Source organism: Thamnophis sirtalis, unplaced genomic scaffold (genome assembly GCF_051295495.1).
Source record: "Thamnophis sirtalis isolate CommonGarterSnake01/CBP01778 unplaced genomic scaffold, rThaSir2_p1.2 scaffold_8, whole genome shotgun sequence".
Lineage (NCBI taxonomy): Eukaryota > Metazoa > Chordata > Lepidosauria > Squamata > Natricidae > Thamnophis > Thamnophis sirtalis.
Genome location: NW_028261388.1, coordinates 4591159 through 4611098, shown reverse-complemented (window position 1 = coordinate 4611098; position 19940 = coordinate 4591159). Strand labels below are relative to the sequence as shown.

At 46.7% G+C, this 19940-nt stretch overlaps 1 protein-coding gene across 2 annotated transcripts in view; it reads left to right on the top strand.

Moving 5' to 3' along the window:
• Positions 1 to 19940, top strand: part of GAB2 (GRB2 associated binding protein 2) — a 131818-nt gene that overhangs the window by 87625 nt on the left and 24253 nt on the right. For both annotated transcript variants that reach the window (XM_087721013.1, XM_087721012.1), the window contains exon 2: positions 2141 to 2441. In XM_087721013.1, coding sequence (XP_087577139.1) covers positions 2141 to 2441 — 301 coding nt within the window. The remainder of the gene's footprint in view (positions 1 to 2140; positions 2442 to 19940) is intronic.

Here is a 19940-nt window from a genome sequence, read left to right as displayed (position 1 = left end):
GAAACATGTGATCACCTTTTCTGTTCAGGGCTCAAGCCATGTGGCCCTGTCCAACAATAAACCATCTTTCCAAGCAGCCTCCATGTCTCCAGTGTCTTTTCCCCCACTTGGAGCTGAACCCAAAAGGACATTTCTTTCAACAAGCTGATGTGAAAGTCTGAAAAAAGATAGGGCTGCTTGAAGAATTGTTTTCTTGATCTGACTCATTAAAGCAGCCCCATCTCTCTCTCTCTCTTTAAGCTGATGTGGGAGTCTGAAAATAAGATGGGGTTGCTTGAAGAATTGTTTTCATGATCTGACTCATTAAAGCAGCTGCTTTAAATTCAGGTGGGAATCTGAAAAAAAAAGAGATGGGGCTGCATTAATTAGCCGCAAGTCCAAAGCAGCTCAGGTGTAAGTCTGAAGAAAGATGGGGCTGATTGATGAGTTTCTTTCTTGATCTGACTCATTAAAGCAGCCCCATCTCTCTCTCTTTAAGCTGATGTGGGAGTCTGAAAATAAGATGGGGTTCCTTGAAGAGTTGTTTTCATGATCTGACTCATTAAAGCAGCTGCTTTAAATTCAGGTGGGAATCTGAAAAAAAAGAGATGGGGCTGCATTAATTAGCCGCAAGTCCAAAGCAGCTCAGGTGTAAGTTTGAAAAAAGATGGGGCTGATTGATGAGTTTCTTTCATGAGCTGACTCATTAAAGCAGCACCATCTCTCTTTTTTAAGCTGATGTGGGAGTCTGAAAATAAGATGGGGTTGCTTGAAGTGTTGTTTTCATGAGGTGACTCATTAAAGCAGCACCACCTCTTTTTAAAAGTTGATGTGGAGGTCTGAAAACAAATGGGGCTGCTTGAAGAGATGTTTTCAATGAGTCGACTCATTAAAGCAGCCCGTCTCTTTGTTTAAATTCATGTGGAAATCTTGGGGGTGGGGGAAAGATGGGGCTGTATTAATTAGCAGCAAGTCAAACGCAGCTCTTCTGAATCATTCCCAGGCGCGCACAGCTCCCGTATAAACCCATAATGTGTTTTGACAAGTCCCGCTTTATTAGGACACACAGATGAATTAGCATGCATCCCTCGAAACATTTCAGCCTACAGGCTTCAAAACAAGCCCTCCGGATCTATCTCTCCTGCTGTGATTTAGTTGTCCCCGAAATTGCCGCGGATGAGACGGTTTCATCCTTTCCTCCGCTGGAGTGCAAATGACTCGAAACTGGGTCCATTTGTCACCTGTGTTTCCCGGAGTTGCAATGATACCCAAATGAAACGTTGAATTTCAGAATTAGCCAGGGACGGGCTTCAAAAGGTCCAGCAACAGATTCGCTGCCGGGTTGCTGGGTGGGCGTGGCTATGGTGGGCGTGGCCTAGTCAGCCTCCTGCACATTGGCAGGGGGATGGGATTGCCCTCCCCAGACTCCAGGGGTTTTCCATGAGCCTCCAGGACATCGCAGCCGTCATAAGTATAGAGCCGAGGTGGCACAGTGGTTAGGGTGCAGTACTGCAGGCCACTTCAGCTGACTGTTATCTGCAGTTCAGCGGTTCAAATCTCACCGGCTCAAGATTGACTCAGCCTTCCATCCTTCCGAGGTGGGTGAAATGAGGACCCAGACTGTGGGGGGCGATATGCTGACTCTGTAAACCGCTGAGAGAGGGCTGAAAGCCCTACGAAGCGGTATATAAGTCTAACCGCTATTGCTATAAGAGGAACTAAAGAGCCTCTTGATGCGGGTGAAAGAGGAGAGTGCAGAAGTTGGCTTGAAACTCAACATTAAGAAAACTAAGATCATGGCATCTGGCCCTCTCAATTCCTGGCGAATCGATGGGGAAGAAATGGAGGTAGTGACAGGTCTAACTGCTATTGCTATAAGTATGAGTCGGTTGCCAAGCGTCTGAATTTTGATCATATGACCACAGGGATACTGCAAGGGTCGTTAAGTGTGAAAAGCAGTCATACATCACTTTTTTTTCCAGTGCCGCTGTAACTTCGGACAGTCGCTAAACAAATAGGCCGTAAGTCAAAGACAATCTATAACTGCGGGGTTCAATTGCAGTCATAACTCGAGGAATATCCGTAACCCCAGCTCAATTGGAATCAAATTAATTCTCTTTCCCAGAATTAAAAAAAAAATCTCTCTTTCTGTGTTTTCCAGGCCTGGAAAAAACGATGGTTTATCCTTCGCAGTGGCCGGATGAGCGGTGATCCCGATGTCTTGGAGTACTACAAAAACAATCACTCCAAGAAGCCGCTGCGGGTGATCAACCTCAACTTTTGCGAGCAGGTGGACGCCGGGCTGACCTTCAACAAGAAGGAGCTGCAGGACAGTTTCGTCTTCGACATCAAAACCAGCGAGAGGACCTTCTACCTGGTGGCGGAAACAGAAGAAGAAATGAACAAATGGGTGCGGAACATCTGTCAGATCTGCGGCTTCAACCAGTCGGAAGATCATCCGGGTGAGTTCCACGTTTCACATCGGGGGCGTCGAGCACTTTGGGCACAGGAGAGTGGTGGCAAATGAGGAAGTAGAAAGGTTGGACATCCACAGAACAAGGAAGAGTGGGAAGGGACCTTGGAGGTCTTCTAGTCTGACCCCCTGGTCAAGCAGCGAACCCTACACCATGGTTATCCAATCTCTTCTTAGAATCGTCCAGTGTTGGAGCATCCACAACCTCTGGAGGCAAGTTGTTCCACTGGTTAATTGTTCTCACTGTCAGGAAATTTCTCCTTAGTTCTAAGTTGCTTCTCTCCTTGGTTAGTTTCCACCTATTGCTTTTTGTCTTGCTTTGGAGAATAGCTGGACGACACCACCACCCCTCTTCTTTGTGGCAGCCCCTCAAATATGAGAAGGCTTCTATCATGTCATCCCTAATCCTTCTTTTCATTAAACTAGACGTACCCATCAGAACAATGAATCAATAGAAGGACTTGCCTCCAGAAGTTGTAAATGCTCTAACACTGGAGGTTTTTAAAAACAACTTCCAGAGGCAAGCCATTCATGAATTAATTAATCAAAATAGAGCTGGAAGGGACCTTGGAGGTCTTCTAGTCCAACCCCCTGCCTAGGCAGGAAACCCTACACCGTTTCAGACAGATGGCTATCCAACATCTTCTTAAAGACTTCCAGTGTTGGGGCATTCATAACTTCTGGAGGCAAGTTGAGGACCCAGATTGTTGGGGGCAATATGCTGACTATGTAAACCGCTTAGAGAGGGCTGAAAGCCCTATGAAGCGGTATATAAGTCTAACTGCTATTGCTATTGCTAAATTGTTCCACTGGTTAATTGTTCTCACTGTCAGGAAATTTCTCCTCAGTTCTAAGTTGCTTCTCTCCTTGATTAGTTTCCACCCATTGCTTCTTGTTCTACACTCAGTGCCTGGGGGAATAGTTTGACTCCCTCTTCTTTGGGGCAACCCCTGAGATATTGGAAGGCTGCTATCATGTCTCCCCTTGTCCTTCTTTTCATTAAACTAGACATACCCAGTTCCTGCAACCGTTCTTCATATGTTTTAGCCTCCAGTCCCTTAAATCCTCTTTGTGGCTCTTGAACTGTGTTGAACTTGTTGAACTGAGCTGTTTTGCCAAGTCTTTCTCCTGGGGGCTGCTTAGCTCCAGCAACTGCTCCCTGTTGGGGCCCTAAGGAGTCCAGGCGGGCAGGCGAGGAGGGGCTGGGAGTGGAGGGGCGAGTAGAGGCTGGTGAGGCGCCCCTCGACGTGAGTGACATCGAGTTGGCCGCGCCCACCCAGTCACATGACCAACTGGCCACACCCACCAAGCCGGTCATTAGGCAGATCGTATTAGCGGTCCGCGGGATTTAAAATTATGAATTTAATGGTCCCTGAGATCCGAAATGTTGGTGACCCCTGGACTAGAAGACTTCCAAGGCCCCTTCTTAACTTCGTAGTACATCATAATTAATTCTGTACATCGTAATTAAAAATCGGAGGCATTTCCTCTGAGCTGGGAATGTGTTGTGTTTGTGGGTGTTTGGATGGTGTTCAAGAGAACCGCTTCCTATGCGCTGTGGGCGGTAGCAGATTTCCCCAGGAACGACCCGATGTCCCCTGAATGAAATGTTTAATCCAGATGTTGGAGGGTTTTAAAGGTGGGAGCGAGACTGTAAATCCTTTGGAGAGCAAACAGCGCCAATCCTTACATTTGCAAACTCACTCAGACATCCAAAAACCACAGGATCTAAAAAACAATTTTGCTACTGACGTTTCATCGCACAATACAGACTTTTTTATTTTTATTTTTTTGGGGGGGAGGGGGCAGAGGCAGGAAATGGGGCGAGATGGGCCAAAAGCGAACACTATCCTGGGTTGTATAAACCGAGGCATAGAAACAAAATTATGTGAACTCTTAGCATCACTTTAGAAAGCCTTTTTAGTAAGGCCACACCTGGAATGCGGCATCCTGTTTGGTCACCACATTACAAAAAAGATGTTGAGACTTTGGAAAAAGTGCAGAGAAGAGCAACTAAGACAGTGTTTCTCAACCTTGGCAACTTGAAGATGTCCAGACTTCAACTCCCAGAATTCCCCAGCCAGCGAATGCTGGCTGGGGAATTCTGAGAGTTGAAGTCCGGACATCTTCAAGTTGCCAAGGTTGAGAAACACTGAACTAAGAGGCTCAAAAGCCTGGAGACAAAAACATATGAATAACAAAATGCACAGGTACAGTATAGGTGGCACCTCACTCAATAGTAGTAACTGTGAGAGGGATCTTGGAATCCTAGTGGACAACCATTTAAATAGGAGCCAGCCGTGTGCAGCAGCTGCCAAAAAAGCCAACACAGTTCTAGGCGGCATCAACAGAGGGAGAGAATCAAGATCACGTGAAGGGCTAATACAACTTTATAATCCCTTGGTAAGGCCACACTTGGAATACGGCATTCAGGTTTGGTCACCACAACGTAAAAAAGATGTGGAGACTCTAGAAAGAGTGCAGAGAAGAGCAACAAAGAGGATTAAGGGACTGGAGACTAAAACATATGAAGAATGGTTGCAGGAACTGGGCATGTCTACGGAGTTTAATGAAAAGGAGGACTAGGGGAGATAGCATGATAGCAGGCGTCCAATATCTCAAAGAAGAGGGAGTCAAGCTATTCTCCAAAGCACCTGAGGGCAGAACAAGAAGCAATTGGTGGAAACTAATCAAGGAGAGAAGCAACTTAGAACTGAGGAGAAATTTCCTGACAGTGAGAACAATTAATCAGTGGAACAACTTGCCTCCAGAAGTTGTGAATGCTCCAATACTGGAAGTCTTTAAGAGGATGTTGGATAACCATTTGTCTGAAATGGTATAGGGTTTTCTGCCTAGGCAGGGGGTTGGACTAGAAGACCTCCAAGGTCCCTTCCAACTCTGTTATTCTATTCTATTCTATTCTATTCTAATAGTTGCAGGATTTGGGTATAGCCAGTCTAGAGAAGATAAGGACTGGATGTGGGGGACATAATAGCAGTCTCCTACTATTTGAGGGTCTGCCACAAAGAGGAGGGGGTCAAACTATTCTCCAAAGCATCTAAAGGCAGGAAAAGAAACAATGGATGGAAACTAATCAAGGAGAGAATCAACCTAGAACTAAGGAGAAACTTCCTAACAGTGGGGACAATTAAACAGCTTGCCTCCAGAACTTGTGAATACTTCATCACTGAAGCATTTTAAGAAGAGTCTGGACAGTCCCTTGTCTGAAATGGTATAGGTCCTCCTTTATCAGCAGGGGGTTGGACTAGACGACCTCCAAGGTCCCTTTCCAGTCCTATTTTAATTCTGATCCTGATGGCTCTTGGAAACATGTGGTCCGTTTGCTCCTACGCTGTGTGTGTTTGTTGGTTTTTATTTCATTGCTGGAATTTAGTTATTTTGCCTCCAAATTCCAGCAGTGCTGCCTCAGGAGATGGCCAAAATTATTTATCTGTTTATTTATTCAAATCCTACAGCCGCCCTACTCAGCCAAGCAACTCTGGATGGTTTAGAGTTCCAAAATTATCAAACATTTAAAACCATTTAAAAGACATTGAAACAATTAAAAACATCCACGAAACAAATAAGTATAAACAGCAGCTGGGATGATTCATCGGCTATCGTTGCAGAATTGGGTATGTCTAGTCCAGTGGTGGGTTTCAAAAATTGTTGGAACCTACTCTGTGGGTGTGGCCTCCTTTGTGGGAGTGGCTTGCCACCCATGTGACCAGATGGGAGTGGCTTGCTGCCCATGTGACCGGATATGAAATTATGAATTAGTACTTAGGTCGGTCCAAGTAGCTATTCAGAAACTCTGGCATTGAAGCATGCAAGTCTTAAAGCTGTCAGGTTACAAGATCCTTGCCAGTAGTGGGTTTCAAACAATTTTGGAACCTCTTCTGTAGGTGCGGCCTGCTTTCCGGGTCCACTGGTGGAACCTCTTCTAACCAGTTCGGTAGATTTGACGAACCGGTTCTACCGAATAGGTGCGAACTGGTAGGAACCCACCTCTGGTGTAGTCTAACGAAGAGAAGGACTAGGGGTGACAGTCTTCCAATACTTTAGGGGCTGCCCCAAAGAAGAGGGGGATCAACCTATTCTCTAAAGCACCGGAAGGCAGGACAAGAATCAATGGATGGAAACTAATCAAGGAGAGAAGCAACTTAGATCTGAGGAGAAATTTCCTGACAGTGAGAACAATTAATCAGTGGAACAGAAATTGCCTCCAGAAATTGTGGGTGCTCCATCACTGGAGATTTTTAAGAAGAAATTTAGACAGTTATTTGTCCAGAATGGTAGGGTTCCCTGCTTGAGCAGTGGGTTGGACTAGATGACCTCCAAGGTCCCTTCCAGTCCTCTGATTCTAGGAACCACCCGTGTTAAAGCATGCTGGCTGGGGAAGCCTGGGAGATTCAACTTGGTAATATGGAGGAATTTTCGGACAATGAACCATTAATCAGTGGAACGACTTGCCTCCAGAAGTTGTGGCTACTCCAACACGGGACATTATAGAATAGAATAGAGTAGAGTAGAATAGAATAGAACAGAGAAGAGTAGAGTAAGAAATCAGAATAGAATAGAATAGAATAGAACAAAATAGAGAAGAATAGAATAGAGTAGAATAGAATAGAATAGGAAATCAGAATAGAATAGAAGAGTAGAGTAGAATAGAATAAGAAAGAATAGAATAGAACAGAGAAGAGTAGAGTAAAGAAATCAGAATAGAATAGAATAGAATAAAACAGAATAGAATAGAATAGAATAGAATAGAATAAGAAATCAGAATAGAATATAGAGAAGAGTAGAGTAGAGTAGAATAGAATAAGAAAGAATAGAATATAGAATAGAATAGAATAAGAAATCAGAATAGAATATAGAATAGAATAGAGAAGAGTAGAGTAGAGTAGAATAGAATAAGAAATCAGAATAGAATATAGAATAGAATATAGAATAGAATAGAATAAGAAATCAGAATAGAATATAGAATAGAATAGAGAAGAGTAGAGTAGAGTAGAATAGAATAAGAAATCAGAATATAGAATAGAATATAGAATAGAGTAGAGTAGAATAAGAAAGAATAGAGAGTGGAGTGGAATGGAATAGAATAGAATAGAATAGAATTATTACTCAAGCGTGATTGGACGCACAAGGAATCTGTCTTTGTCTTTTAAAGAAGAAACTAGATACCAATTTGTACAGCATGGTATAGGGCTGTGATGGCGAACCTATGGCACACATGCCACAGGTGGCACACAGAGCCATCTCTGCTGGCACAGGACCCATCAGCTCCAGTGTGCATGTGCGTGCGGGCCAGCTGATTTTCGGCCTTCCAGAGGGCTGGGGGAGGCCGTTTTTGCCCTCCCCGGGCTTCAGGAAAACCTCCGGAGCCTGAGGGGGGGGGGGGGCAAAAAACAGGCCCAAGAGGCCTATCGGAAGTTCATTTCCAAACTTCCAGTTAGCCCGTTGGGCTCCCTTTTTCGCCCTCCCCACGCCCCGGAGGCTTTCCGGGAGCCTGGGCAGGGCAGAAAACATTCTCCCCTGGGGGAAATATCAAGCTGAACTTGGAGGCGAGCAATGTGGCGCATGGGGGTGGGAGAAGCGTGACGGAGTTTGTGTGTGCATGCACATGTGCGGGCACGCTTTACATTATGGGTGCCAACATGCATGTGCGCCCTCGCATTTTATGGCACCCAGAAAGGTTCTCCATCTCTGGTAGAGGGTCTCCTGCTTGAGGGTTGGAGGTTGGACTAGAAGATCTCCAAGGTCCCTTTCTAACTCTTGCCGATCTGTAAAACCAGAGCCGAGGTGGCGCAGTGGTTAAATGCAGCACTGCAGGCTACTTCAGCTGACTGCAGTTCTGCAGTTCGGCTGTTCAAATCTCACCGGCTCAGGGTTGACTCAGCCTTCCATCCTTCCGAGGTGGGTGAAATGAGGACCCGGATTGTTGTTGGGGGCAATAGGCTGACTCTGTAAACCGCATAGAGAGGGCTGAAAGTCCTATGAAGGCAGTTATAAGTCTTCAGCAGTTATAAGTCTAACTGCTATTGCTATTGACTGTTATCTGCAGTTCAGTGGTTCAAATCCCACCGGCTCAGGGTTGACTCAGCCTTCCATCTTTCCGAGGTGGGTGAAATGAGGACCCGGATTGTTGGGGGCAATATGCTGACTCTGTAAACCGCTTAGAGAGGGCTGGAAGCCCTATGAAGCGGTATATAAGTCTAACTGCTATTGCTATTGCTATTGCTAGCTTGCAAAGGCAGGTTCCGACCGGAGCCTCCATTGCGGGCCGCCAAGAATGGCCGTCTGCTGTAGCCTTTGCGTTTCTGCCCAACTCTTTGCCGAAAGCCTCCCGGCTCCGCAGCCCGGAAAGCATTACATATTGCAGCCATGCCCAACTACTTCCCTTCTATTGTGTTCAGCGCACACCCCGGTTTCCTTCCCTGGCGCAGGCTCCTTCTTACAGCTTCCTACTTTCATAAATTGTCCCAGGGCCCTGGGAGGGGATGAGGGGTGTGTGTGTGTGTGTGGAGGGTTGAGCTGAGCAGGGCAAAGAAGGGGAAAAGATTGGAAGGGCAATGAATGAAGCGGGAGAGGGAGAAATAAAACTCAACATATAGATTCTACCTATAGGCAAGAAAAACAAAATGCACAGCTACAGTATAGGTGGTAAAAAGGTGAAGATTCCCTTCGCACATAGGTGCTAGTCGTTCCCGACTCTAGGAGGCAGTAGTGCTCATTCCTTTCATTTTCATTCATTTATTCGATTTTTAGGACTCTGGGCGGCTTACACAGAACAAGAAAAGAAAAACAAACAAAAATAAAAATAAAATATTTAAAAAATTCTCCAACACGCATACATTCAAATTGGGGCTGGACCCTACATAATAAGGTCAACAGCCCCAGGCCTGCCGGAACAGCCAGGTTTTAACAGCTTTTCTGAAGGCCATGAGGGTGGGTGAGGTCCAGACCTCTGGGGGCAACTGATTCCACAGGGTCGGAGCAGCCACAGAGGAGGCCCTCCTCTGAGGCCCCGTCAGCCGACACTGTCCGGCTGACGGCATCCTAAGGAGGCCCACCCTGTGGGATCTTATCGGCCGTTGGGAGGTATGTGGCAGTAGGCGGTCTCGCAGATACGCTGGTCCTGAGCCATGTAGGGCTTTAAAGGTAATGACCCACACCTTGAATTGCGTCCGGAGACCAATTGGCAGCCAGTGTAGCTCGCGGAGGATGGGTGTAATATGGGTGTATCTCGGTACACCCAATATCGCTTGTGCGGCTGCATTCTAGACTAGCTGTAGTCTCCGAACGCTTTTCAGGGGTAGCCCCATGTAGAGCGCATTGCAATAATCCAGCCTTGAGGTGACAAGGGCGTGAGTGACTGATTTGAAATGCACCCTGATCCAAGTAGGGCCGCAATTGATGCACCAGGCGAACCTGGGCAAAGGCCCCCTGGTCACGGACGACAAGTGGTGTTCCAGTGTCAGCTGTGAATCCAGGAGGACCCCCAAATAGCGGGCCCTCTCTGAGGGGTGTAAGTTTTCACCCATCCAGGATCAAGGATGGACTATCTGTACTGTCCTTCGGGGGTAGCATCCACAGCCACTCGGTCTTGTCGGGATTGAGTACGAGTTTGTTTACTCTCATCTCCGTTTGAAAGCCGAAGAGCCAGCGCTGTCCGAAGACGTCTCCATGGTCATGTGGCTGGCATGACTCAACACCAAAGGCACATGGAACACTGTTCCCTTCCCACCAAAGATAGTTCCTATTTTTCTACTTGCATTTTTTTACGTGCTTTCAAACTGCTAGGTTGGCAGAAGCTGGGACAAGTCACGGGAGCTCCCTCCGTTACGCGGCGCTAGGGATTCGAACCGCCGAACTGCCGACCTTTCTGATTGACACGCTCAGCATCTTAGCCACTGAGCCACCGTGTCCCACATAGGAACTGGGTATGTCTAGTTTAATGAAAAGAAGGACCAGAGACGACATGATAGGTGGAAGTTCAATAAATGTGAAAATAAGTGTGTATCTTTTAAGGAGCAGAGGCTTTATCTATGGAGAACCAATAGAAGAGAATATTTGTAGCTCAAGGTTGAATGGTGGGATCTTTGGTATTTCCTTTCATTACCTAACTAGGTAACATCATCAGTGCTAGAAAGGAGTGGATTTGAGAGTGGATGGAGGAGGAGGAGGAGGGTAAAAAAAAAAAACAGCATTTTTGCTTCAAGGATAGCTGTGGGGTCCTTCATGCTCTCTCTGACTTTGGTTGTATTCTTACAGATGTCAGGGTTCCCACGGGTGCCCTAATTAAATCATGAGCCTCGAGCCAAGCTTCAAAAGAAATCCAGTTATTTATTAGGAGCCACATGTCTGCATGTACCCAGGTGAAGCCAGGTCTGACCTCACGTAATTTACGGCCCAATTATGACCCTGTTTCCCCCCCTCCTCCCCCCCCCCAGGGTGTGTCATAAATCACATACTCCACTGAGTACTTTTGCCGAGCTGTAGAGATCACGCCCCTCCAGCTGCTGCGGGTAACCTGGGAGACAGCCTTAAGAAAGATATGTCTGGAATGTGCTTCCGTTTGTGCCTGCCGTGCTGCTCTGTTAGTTTTCCCCCCACTCTTGCCCATGGCAACTCGAGAGCAGGCCAGGGATGCTTTGTGAGTTGACAACAGACTTTTCATTACCTAACTAGGTAACATCATCAGTGCTAGAAAGGAACGGATTTGGCAGTGGATGGAGGAGGAGGAGGAGGAGGAGGAGGAGGAGGAGGAGGAGGAGGAGGAGGAGGAGGAGGATTATTTTAAAAAACAACAGCTCTTTTGCTTCAAGGATAGATGTATCGTCCTTCATGCTCCCTCTGGCTTTGTTGTATTCTTACAGACCTTTCATTACTTAACTAGGTAACGTCATCAGTGCTAGAAGGAAGTACGGTTTTGCCTTCTGTTTTTATATAAGTAGCTTGTCCTGTCAGCCTTGGTGGGAGTGATCTCGGATCTTTCTTGATTCGCCTATAGCTTGTTTTTCTGCTTTGACAGGTCCTTGATTGGGATATCATCCCATTCTTGATTGTTTAGTGTTAACTTTGTTTTTTAGTTCGGAAAATCAGGTGTGGGTTGATTTACTGTGGACAAAAAGTGTTTGGGGCTTTTTAATTCAGCGGTATGCAAACTTTCCCCATTATCTAGGGGGATTTGCACCTGGAAAATTCACTGTGCCCAATATTTATCGCTAGTCCTCGACTTACGACCATGATGGAGCCTGCCCATTGCGGTCCCAAGTGGTGGCCGTTGTAAAATTGGTGGTAAAGGACCACGGTGTGTCCGTTCACAACTGTGGGGGCTGCTTTACGGTTGCTGAGTTTATTTAACCACTACTACACCCTGTTCCCCCCCCCCAAAAAAAAATGCCGTAAAAATCTCCCCAAAAATGCCGTAAAAAATCAGATTGTCGTCTTTCGTAGCTTTGACCCCCCGAAGATCAGAAAGTTATTTCAGGAATCTTGTGGTGTTTGACTTTCGCTTTCAAAGCGTAAACAGTTTTGTGAGAAAAGGAGTGCGCTTGAGAGATACCAAAAGCATGATTAACTCTGCCCTGTTTTTTTCCAGTTCTTTCTGTCAAAATGCAGGTTACAAAACTGTGGGGTCTCTGAGCTTGCTTGTTTTCTTGGAGATCTTTAATTAACCATGATCAATGCTAGAAGGGTGTGAGGTTCGAGGAGGAGGAAGGAGGAGGAGGAGGAGGAGGAGGAGGGAGGAGGAAGGGAGGAGGAGGAGGAGGAGGAGGAGGGAGGAGGAGGAGGAGGAGGAGGAGGAGGAGAGATTCAACCTGGAAATAAGGAGGAATTTCCTGACAGTGAGAACCATCAACCCATGGAACAGAAGTTGCCTTCGGAAGTTGTGGGAGCTTCATCCCCTGGAGGCTTTCAAGAAGAGACTGGACTGCCCTCTGTCAGAAATGGTGTAGGGTCTCCTGTTGGGCCCTTGGGGGTTGGACTAGATGACCTCCAAGGTCCCTTCCAACTCTGTTAATGTGTTAATTGTTGGTGTGATGTTAAGTCTGGTGTTAATCTTTATTCCTTTGGCATCGATTGCCTATGCAGAAGTATTTTGGGTTTTATTTGGTTCCCTTTTTGTTTCTTGATTGTTCCACCCCAGCCCCAGTTGACTTTGTCGCAAAAGGGGATCATGTGACTCCGGGACACTGCAACCGTCGTAAATACGAGCCGTTGCCAAGGGACTGAATTTGCATCAAGTGACCATGAGGATGCCGAAACAGTCATAAGTGTAAAAGACGGCCCTAAGTCCCTTTTTTCCCCCAGTGCCGTGGTAACTTGGAACAGTCATTAAATGAACTGTTGTAATTCAAGGACTACCTGGGGGGGTGTCATCTGACATTTTCAGCGCCACTTCTGTGCCTCCAGCCTGACCTCAAGAGGAAGTAAAACAATATTCCAGTAGGAGGAAGGATTGTATTTATGAATTAAGTGAAAGCATTCCACAGCTGTGTTCCTTTTGATCCCCCATCCAGATTGCATCTTTGGCCACAGCTGGAGTCTTGCAGCTTTCTGTCAAAGCGATACAGATGTTTTGGTGCCCACTGAGTCCTGCCCCCAATCCTACAAACACACACACACACCTCCCAGTAATTGCAAACAGAGCTAAAATCCATCTGGGGATGTTTTCTCCTGAATAGGGATTTTCCCTCTGACGGTCAGTGCTGCAGAAAAACTGCTCTTCCATAGAGTAAATTAGAATAACAGAATAACAGAATTGGAAGGGACCTGGGAGGTCTTCTAGTCCAACCCCCTGCTCAAGCAGGAAACCCTATGCTATCTTAGACAAGGGGTTATCCAGTCCCTTCTTAAAAACTTCAGTGTTGGAGCACTCACAACTTCTGGAGGCAAGTTGTTCCCCCTGTTAATCCCCAAAATGACAGAACTGGAAGGGACCTTGGAGGTCTTCTAGTCCAACCCCTTCTCAAGCAGAAAACCCTATATTATTTCAGACAAGTGGTTGTCCAATCTCAAGAACTTCCAGTGTTGGGAATCCACAATTTCTGGAGGCAAGCTATTCCACTGATTAATTCCCAGAATAACAGAGTTGGAAGGGACCTTGGAGGTCTTCTAGACCAACCCCCTGCTCAAGCAGGAAATCCTCTACCACTTCAGACAAGTGGTTGTCCCGTCTCTTCTTGAAATCCTGCAGTGATGGAGTAACCACAACTTCTGGAGGCAAGTTCTTCCACTGGGTTAATTCTCACTGTTAGGAAATTCCCTCCTTAGTTCTAGGTTGCTTCTCTCCTTGATTAGTTTCCATCCATTGCTTCTTGTCCTGCCCTCAAGAGCTTTGGAGAATAGGCTGACCCCCCCCTTCTTTGAGCAGCCCCTCAAAGCCCCTCAAATACCAAGGCATTATAAAGTGTTAATACCACTTTATAATGCCTTGGTAAGGCCACACTTGGAATACTGCATTCAGTTTTGGTCGCCACAATGTAGAAAAGATGTGGAGACTCTAGAAAGAGCTCAGAAGAGCAACGAAGATCATTAGGGGACTGGAGGCTAAAACCTATGAAGAACAGTTGCAGGAACTGGATATGTCTAGTTTAATGAAAAGAAGGACTAGGGAAGACATGATAGCAGCCTTCCAATATCTCAGGGGTTGCCCCAAAGAAGAGGGAGTCAAACTATTCTCCAAGGCACCTGAGGGCAGGACAAGAAGCAATGGGTGGAAACTAATCAAGGAGAGAAGCAAACTTAGAACTGAGGAGAAATTTCCTGACTGTTACAACAATTAATCAGTGGAACAGAAGCTGCCTCCAGAAGTTGTGAATTCTCCAACACTGGAAGTCTTTAAGAAGATGTTGGATAGCCATTTGTCTGAAACGGTATAGGGTTTCCTGGCTAAGCAGAGGGTTGGACTAGAAGACCTTCCAAGGTCCCTTCCAACTCTGATATTGTATTATTGTAAATATAAGAAGACTTGCTATTGTGTCATATGACCCCGGGACACTGCAACCATTATAAATGTCAACTGATTCACACTCTGATCTACATTTTGATCTTCGCTTGCAGCTTGACAATAACAGGGACTCTGTGTGTGTGTGCGTGTGTGTGTGTGTGCGTGCGTGAGAGAGAGAGAGAGAGAGAGAGAGAGAGAGAGAGAAGAGAGAGAGAGAGAGAGAGAGAGAGAGAGAGAGAGAGAGAGAGAGAGAAGAGGGGAGAGAGGGAAATGCAGAGGTGGGAGAATGGTATTCAAGCATCCATCGGCACCGGGGGGACATTGCTGGCATCCCAAGGACACACCGAGAAGATGTCCCAGGTGGCTGGATGTTTCCCATAACAAAATGAACATGAGTGATTGGTGGATTTCATGGATTGTGGGTGGCCCCTAGGAAAAAGGGGGCATTAACTATGTTTGATTTTGCGCGGGGAAACCCAGAGGTGGTTTTGCTTCTTCTGTGCAATGTGGATTTTTTCGTAAAGTTTTATACTCTTAGTAAAATAAGGTCCCAGTAGTTTCTTTTTCTGGATTCCCCAATTGGACAGTGGGCAATAAACACAGTACATGCCAATTACTAAGGACCTGAATTTGGATTACATGACTGCTGTGACGGTCATAAGTGCAAGAACCAGTTGCAAGTCATTTTTTCCAGCACTGTCATAACCTCAAATGGTTGTTAAACGGTCATAATCAAGGACTGCCTGTATTGGGAATGTGCCGGGTGTAAATTTGTAGAATATACATACTGTATATTCCACCGTATAAGGCGACTGGGCGTATAAGATGACCCCCCTATTTCCAGGCGCCCGCAAGCCGGCTGAAGGCCTCCAGCTTCTGGGCTTTCGTAGTTTGAACTCAGCGCCTTCCTCCTCCAGACCTCCAGCCAGACCTTACTAAGCCCTCCCAGAGTTTATCCATCCACATGCCCAGGCAAGGAGCGCCAAAGTTATCAATTGAAAAGCCCGGCGCCTGCGCTGGGGGCGGCCCGCATTTTGCTTGTCGGCGTTGCTTTTTCCTTTTCTTTTGTTTTTTCGATATACCTGGCGGTATAAGACGACCCCCAATTTTGAAATAATTTTTGGGGGTTCAAAAGTCGTCTTATATGCCGGAGAATTCTCTGGAAAAAAATACTGTGGGGTCAAGAGACCCCCTAACGCCCCTTGGGGGGGTTGTTCTGTTAAGATACAGCCTGTTGTGCCTTCAAATGTCTTCTACCGTACTGCCGTAAAATGGCTCCTACTGTACAGCACAGTGGAGTTGCCATGCTAACGGCTTCACGGTACTCCACAAGGAGGCTCCCTCTGGTAAGGGGGAAAACCAACATTAGCAATTAAGGTGGTATCACTTTTCCTGCGGGCACCGGGAAAACTAATTTAATTGTCGCCGTAATCAGGGCTTTTCCTGTCTTGAGACAGGATTCGGATAAATAAATACACAGTCCACGCCGGGGTTATCAGCTGGTAAATAGATGCAGTACAGATAATAATAAAATCGTAGACCTCAAAGCAACAAAAAGTCAGGAATGTGTTTGAAGGGAAACCTTTGAATCATTCGCTAAAATAGCACCTGACGCCTTTGAATCAAAGGGATGAGTTGGAACAGCATCACAAAGAGAACGGAGGAGGAAGATGAATGAAATTCCACTTGATTAGAGTAATGGAATGAACTGAAGCCAGCCCATTCATTTGTTACCTGTTGTTGCTTTCGGTTTGAACCTCAGATAAGTGTTTCTGGGGGTGTTGCATCTCCTCAGTGTGACACCTGTCTCCTTTGATTGCCCGTGTTTCAATCTGTCCTGTGGCTTTTTTTTCCCCCTTCAAGAATCTGACAAAATCTCCTTCTTCCATCTTCCCTGAGTCTTCGTGCCGTTCCGGTTACAGGTTGACGTTCGGGGCCCAGCACCCCGGAGTTTCGTGGGGAGCTGGTTGAGTTTTAAAAGAGATTCGGGTTATTGTCGGGGTTCCAGTGGTGGGTTTCAATTTTTTTAGAACCTCTTCTGTAGGTGTGGCCTGCTTTGTGGGAGTGGCTTGCCCCGCATGTGACTGGGTGGGAGCGGCTTGCCTGCCATGTGACCGGGTGGGGAGTGGCTTGCCTGCCATGTGACTGGGTGGGAGTGGCTTGCCTGCCATGTGACTGGGTGGGAGTGGCTTGCCCTGCCATGTGACTGGGTGGGAGTGGCTTGCCCTGCCATGTGACTGAGTGGGCATGGCCAACTTGTAAAATGTGGTGAAACTCACTTAACAACGCTCTTGTTTAGCAACCAAAATATTGGAACTCGGCATTGAAGCATGCAAGTCTTAAAGCTGTCAAGTTACAAGGCCCTTGCACCCCTAACCCTTTAGGAAAAAATCCCAGGGGTGTTCAAACTTGACAGCTTTAAGACTTGTGGACTTCAACTCCCAGAATTCCCCCTCCAGTCATGTTGACTCAGGAACTCCGGCATTGAAGTGTGCAAGTCTTAAAGCTATCAAGTTACAAGACCCTTGCACCCCTAACCCTTTAGAAAAAAAAACCCCAGGGGTGTTCAAACTTGACAGCTTTAAGACTTGTGGACTTCAACTCCCAGAATTCCTCCTCCAGTCATGTTGGCTCAGGAACTCCGGCATTGAAGTGTGCAAGTCTTAAAGCTATCAAGTTACAAGAGCCTTGCACCCCTAACCATTTAGAAAAAAACACCCAGGGGTGTTCAAACTTGACAGCTTTAAGACTTGTGGACTTCAACTCCCAGAATTCCTCCTTTCGCTCTTCATCTTGATGATGTGCGGACGGGTAGGGGGGAGGAAGCTGGAACCGGTTCTAAACGGCACTGTAGATTTGTGGAACCTCTTCTATAGAAGAGGTCAGAACTGGCAGGAACCCACCCTGCGGGGTTCCAAGTAACACCTCAATGAAAGGAGATGCCGAGGCTTGAGTTACCTCAAAGATCCGTTTTATTAGAGGTGTCCTATTGGCACATCTGGGAAAACCCAAATCTGAAAGTTTCCAGGCGTTCCCCACCGAACGAAAGTTCAAGTCCCTGCCCAGCAGCCCCCATGTCCCATCACGTGATCCAATCAGGCGCCGTCCAAAACTGGAGATGCCTCCCAGTCACACCCCCTCCAGGTGCAGGGCAGGATGACCCTTGACTCTGTGAGAAAGGAATGTTATTATAGACTATAGCTCTCCCATACTCCATATATCCCCCCTCCCGGTCAACCACAGCATTGAATGTGGCGACAGTCACTAAACAAACTGTTGTGTCGAAGACTGCCTGTATGGGGGTCTCCAGCTTGAGCAATGGGTTGGACCTCCTGAAGATTCCTTCTGACTCTGTTATTCTGAGGACTAGCTGCATGGAAATATCCTTTTTTTTTAATTGTCACATTTTTTCTCTCTCCAAAATTTTGCAGATTTCCTTGCTTCCCCTCTCTTAAGTCCTAAGAACCTGTATCCTCCAGAAGTTTCCTCTCTCTTCTGCCACCCCAGGCTCCAAAATTCCCCTTAGAGAAATTCGAAAGAAATTCTCAAGCACCCCGAGAATACGGTAAAAAACAACAACAACAACCCTCTTTCGTAAGAAAAAGGGAAGGGAAATTTCGATAAGGCATTTCAGTCCTTAACTGATTTCTGGAAATGATGTCGAGACAAACTGTGGCTCTTTTAAACGCTGGCGTATTGCAGAACTCTTGACGCTAATTGTTTGCGTCCAGATTGTGATCTAGACAAAGATAGGAGCCGGAGTTTGTGTTGAAAAACAACCAACGGCACACGTTGTGCCGAAAGTGCTCCGTGCATTTGGACGGAGTGGCCCAGAGTGGCTGAGAACCGCTTCTTGTGACAGGAACTCCGTTGACGTACGACCACGGAGGAGCGCAACATTTCTGCCGTTAAGTAAGGCAGTTGTTGAGTGAGTTTCTTTCTGCCGTTGGTCGATCTTCCTGGCCACAATCGTTAAGTGAATCAACCCTTGCAGTCGTTGATTTAGTATAGGTGGTCGCCAACTTACGACCAAAATCAAGCCCGTTCCGGGTTGCTAAGCGAGAACGAACAGTGGTGCTTTTGAACTTTGGAGAAGTTGGTTGGAGAAAACTCCCGAGAATACCTGGAAAACGAAGGCACAAACTGATGGATCATTGAAGAAATCTAGCCAGGATTCTCACTCCAGAGGTGATATTCAGCCAGTTCGGACCGGTTCAGCTGAACCGGTAGCTCCGATGATCAACTGACTCCGCCCCAGAAGTGGGTTCCTGCCAGTTCTAACCTCTTCTATAGAAGAGGTTCCACAAATCTACAGTGCCGTTCAGAACCGGTTCCAGCTTCTCCCCCCGCCCGTCCGCACATCATCAGATGAAGAGCAAGAGGAGGAATTCTGGGAGTTGAAGTCTCACAAGTCTTAAAGCTGTCAAGTTTGAACACCCCTGGGATTTTTTTCCTAAAAGGTTAGGGGTGCAAGGGTCTTGTAACTTGACAGCTTTAAGACTTGTGGACTTCAACTCCCAGAATTCAATGCCAAAGTTCCTTAGCCAACATGACTGGAGGAGGAATTCTGGGGGTTGAAGTCCACAAGTCTTAAAGCTGTCAAAGTTTGAACACCCATGAGGTTTTTTTTCTAAAGGTTAGGGGTGCAAAGGTCTTGTAACTTGACAGCTTTAAGACTTGCATGCTTCAAATGCAGTTTCTGAGCCAACATGGACTGGAGGAGGAATTCTGGGGGTTGAAGTCCACAAGTCTTAAAGCTGTCAAGTTGAACACCCCTGGCTTTTGTTTTTTTTCTAAAGGGTTAGGGGTGCAAGGTCTTGTAACTTGACAGCTTTAAGACTTGCGTGCTTCAAATGCCAGAGTTCCTGAGCCAACATTTTGGTTGCTAAGCAAGAGCGTTGCTAAGTGAGTTCACCACATTCTACAAGTTGGCCACGCCCACCCAGTCACATGGCCGGCAAGCCACTCCCACAAAGCAGGCCACACCTACAGAAGAAGTTCTAAAAAATTTTGAAACCCACCACTGCTCCGCCCCATGCCTTATCTTATCCTTTAATTCCTCTTTTCTAGCTCATCTCAATCCAAAACTGATTCCTCCTCTCCCCCCCCCCACCTTGTTCGTTGCTGACTTGGAAGTTAAGCAGCTGAGCTTCTAAATACTCCATTTTCAGCGTAGCGCGCAAGTGCTTTCGGCACAGCGCGCACACGAAGCAAGCAGGCATGTGCAAAGCACGCACTCCCCGAACTGGTTGTTTAAACCGGCAGCATCCCACACGGTCTCACTCGTGTCCCAAATAACCAGGTTCCATTTATCTTACTTTGGACCGCGGCACGACAAAACCGCGCTCCACTAAAGCGCGCCCGATTAAACCGCATCGCTGATGTCATCAGCAGCGCGACAACAGCGACCGCGGAGAAAAAAGGGCGCTTTAAAAAGCGTTTTGAAAGCAAGCCGATTCACGTAAAGGTAAGGGTTAGGGGTTAGGGTTAGGTTAAGGGTTAGGTTAAGGGTTAGGGTTAGGGTTAGGT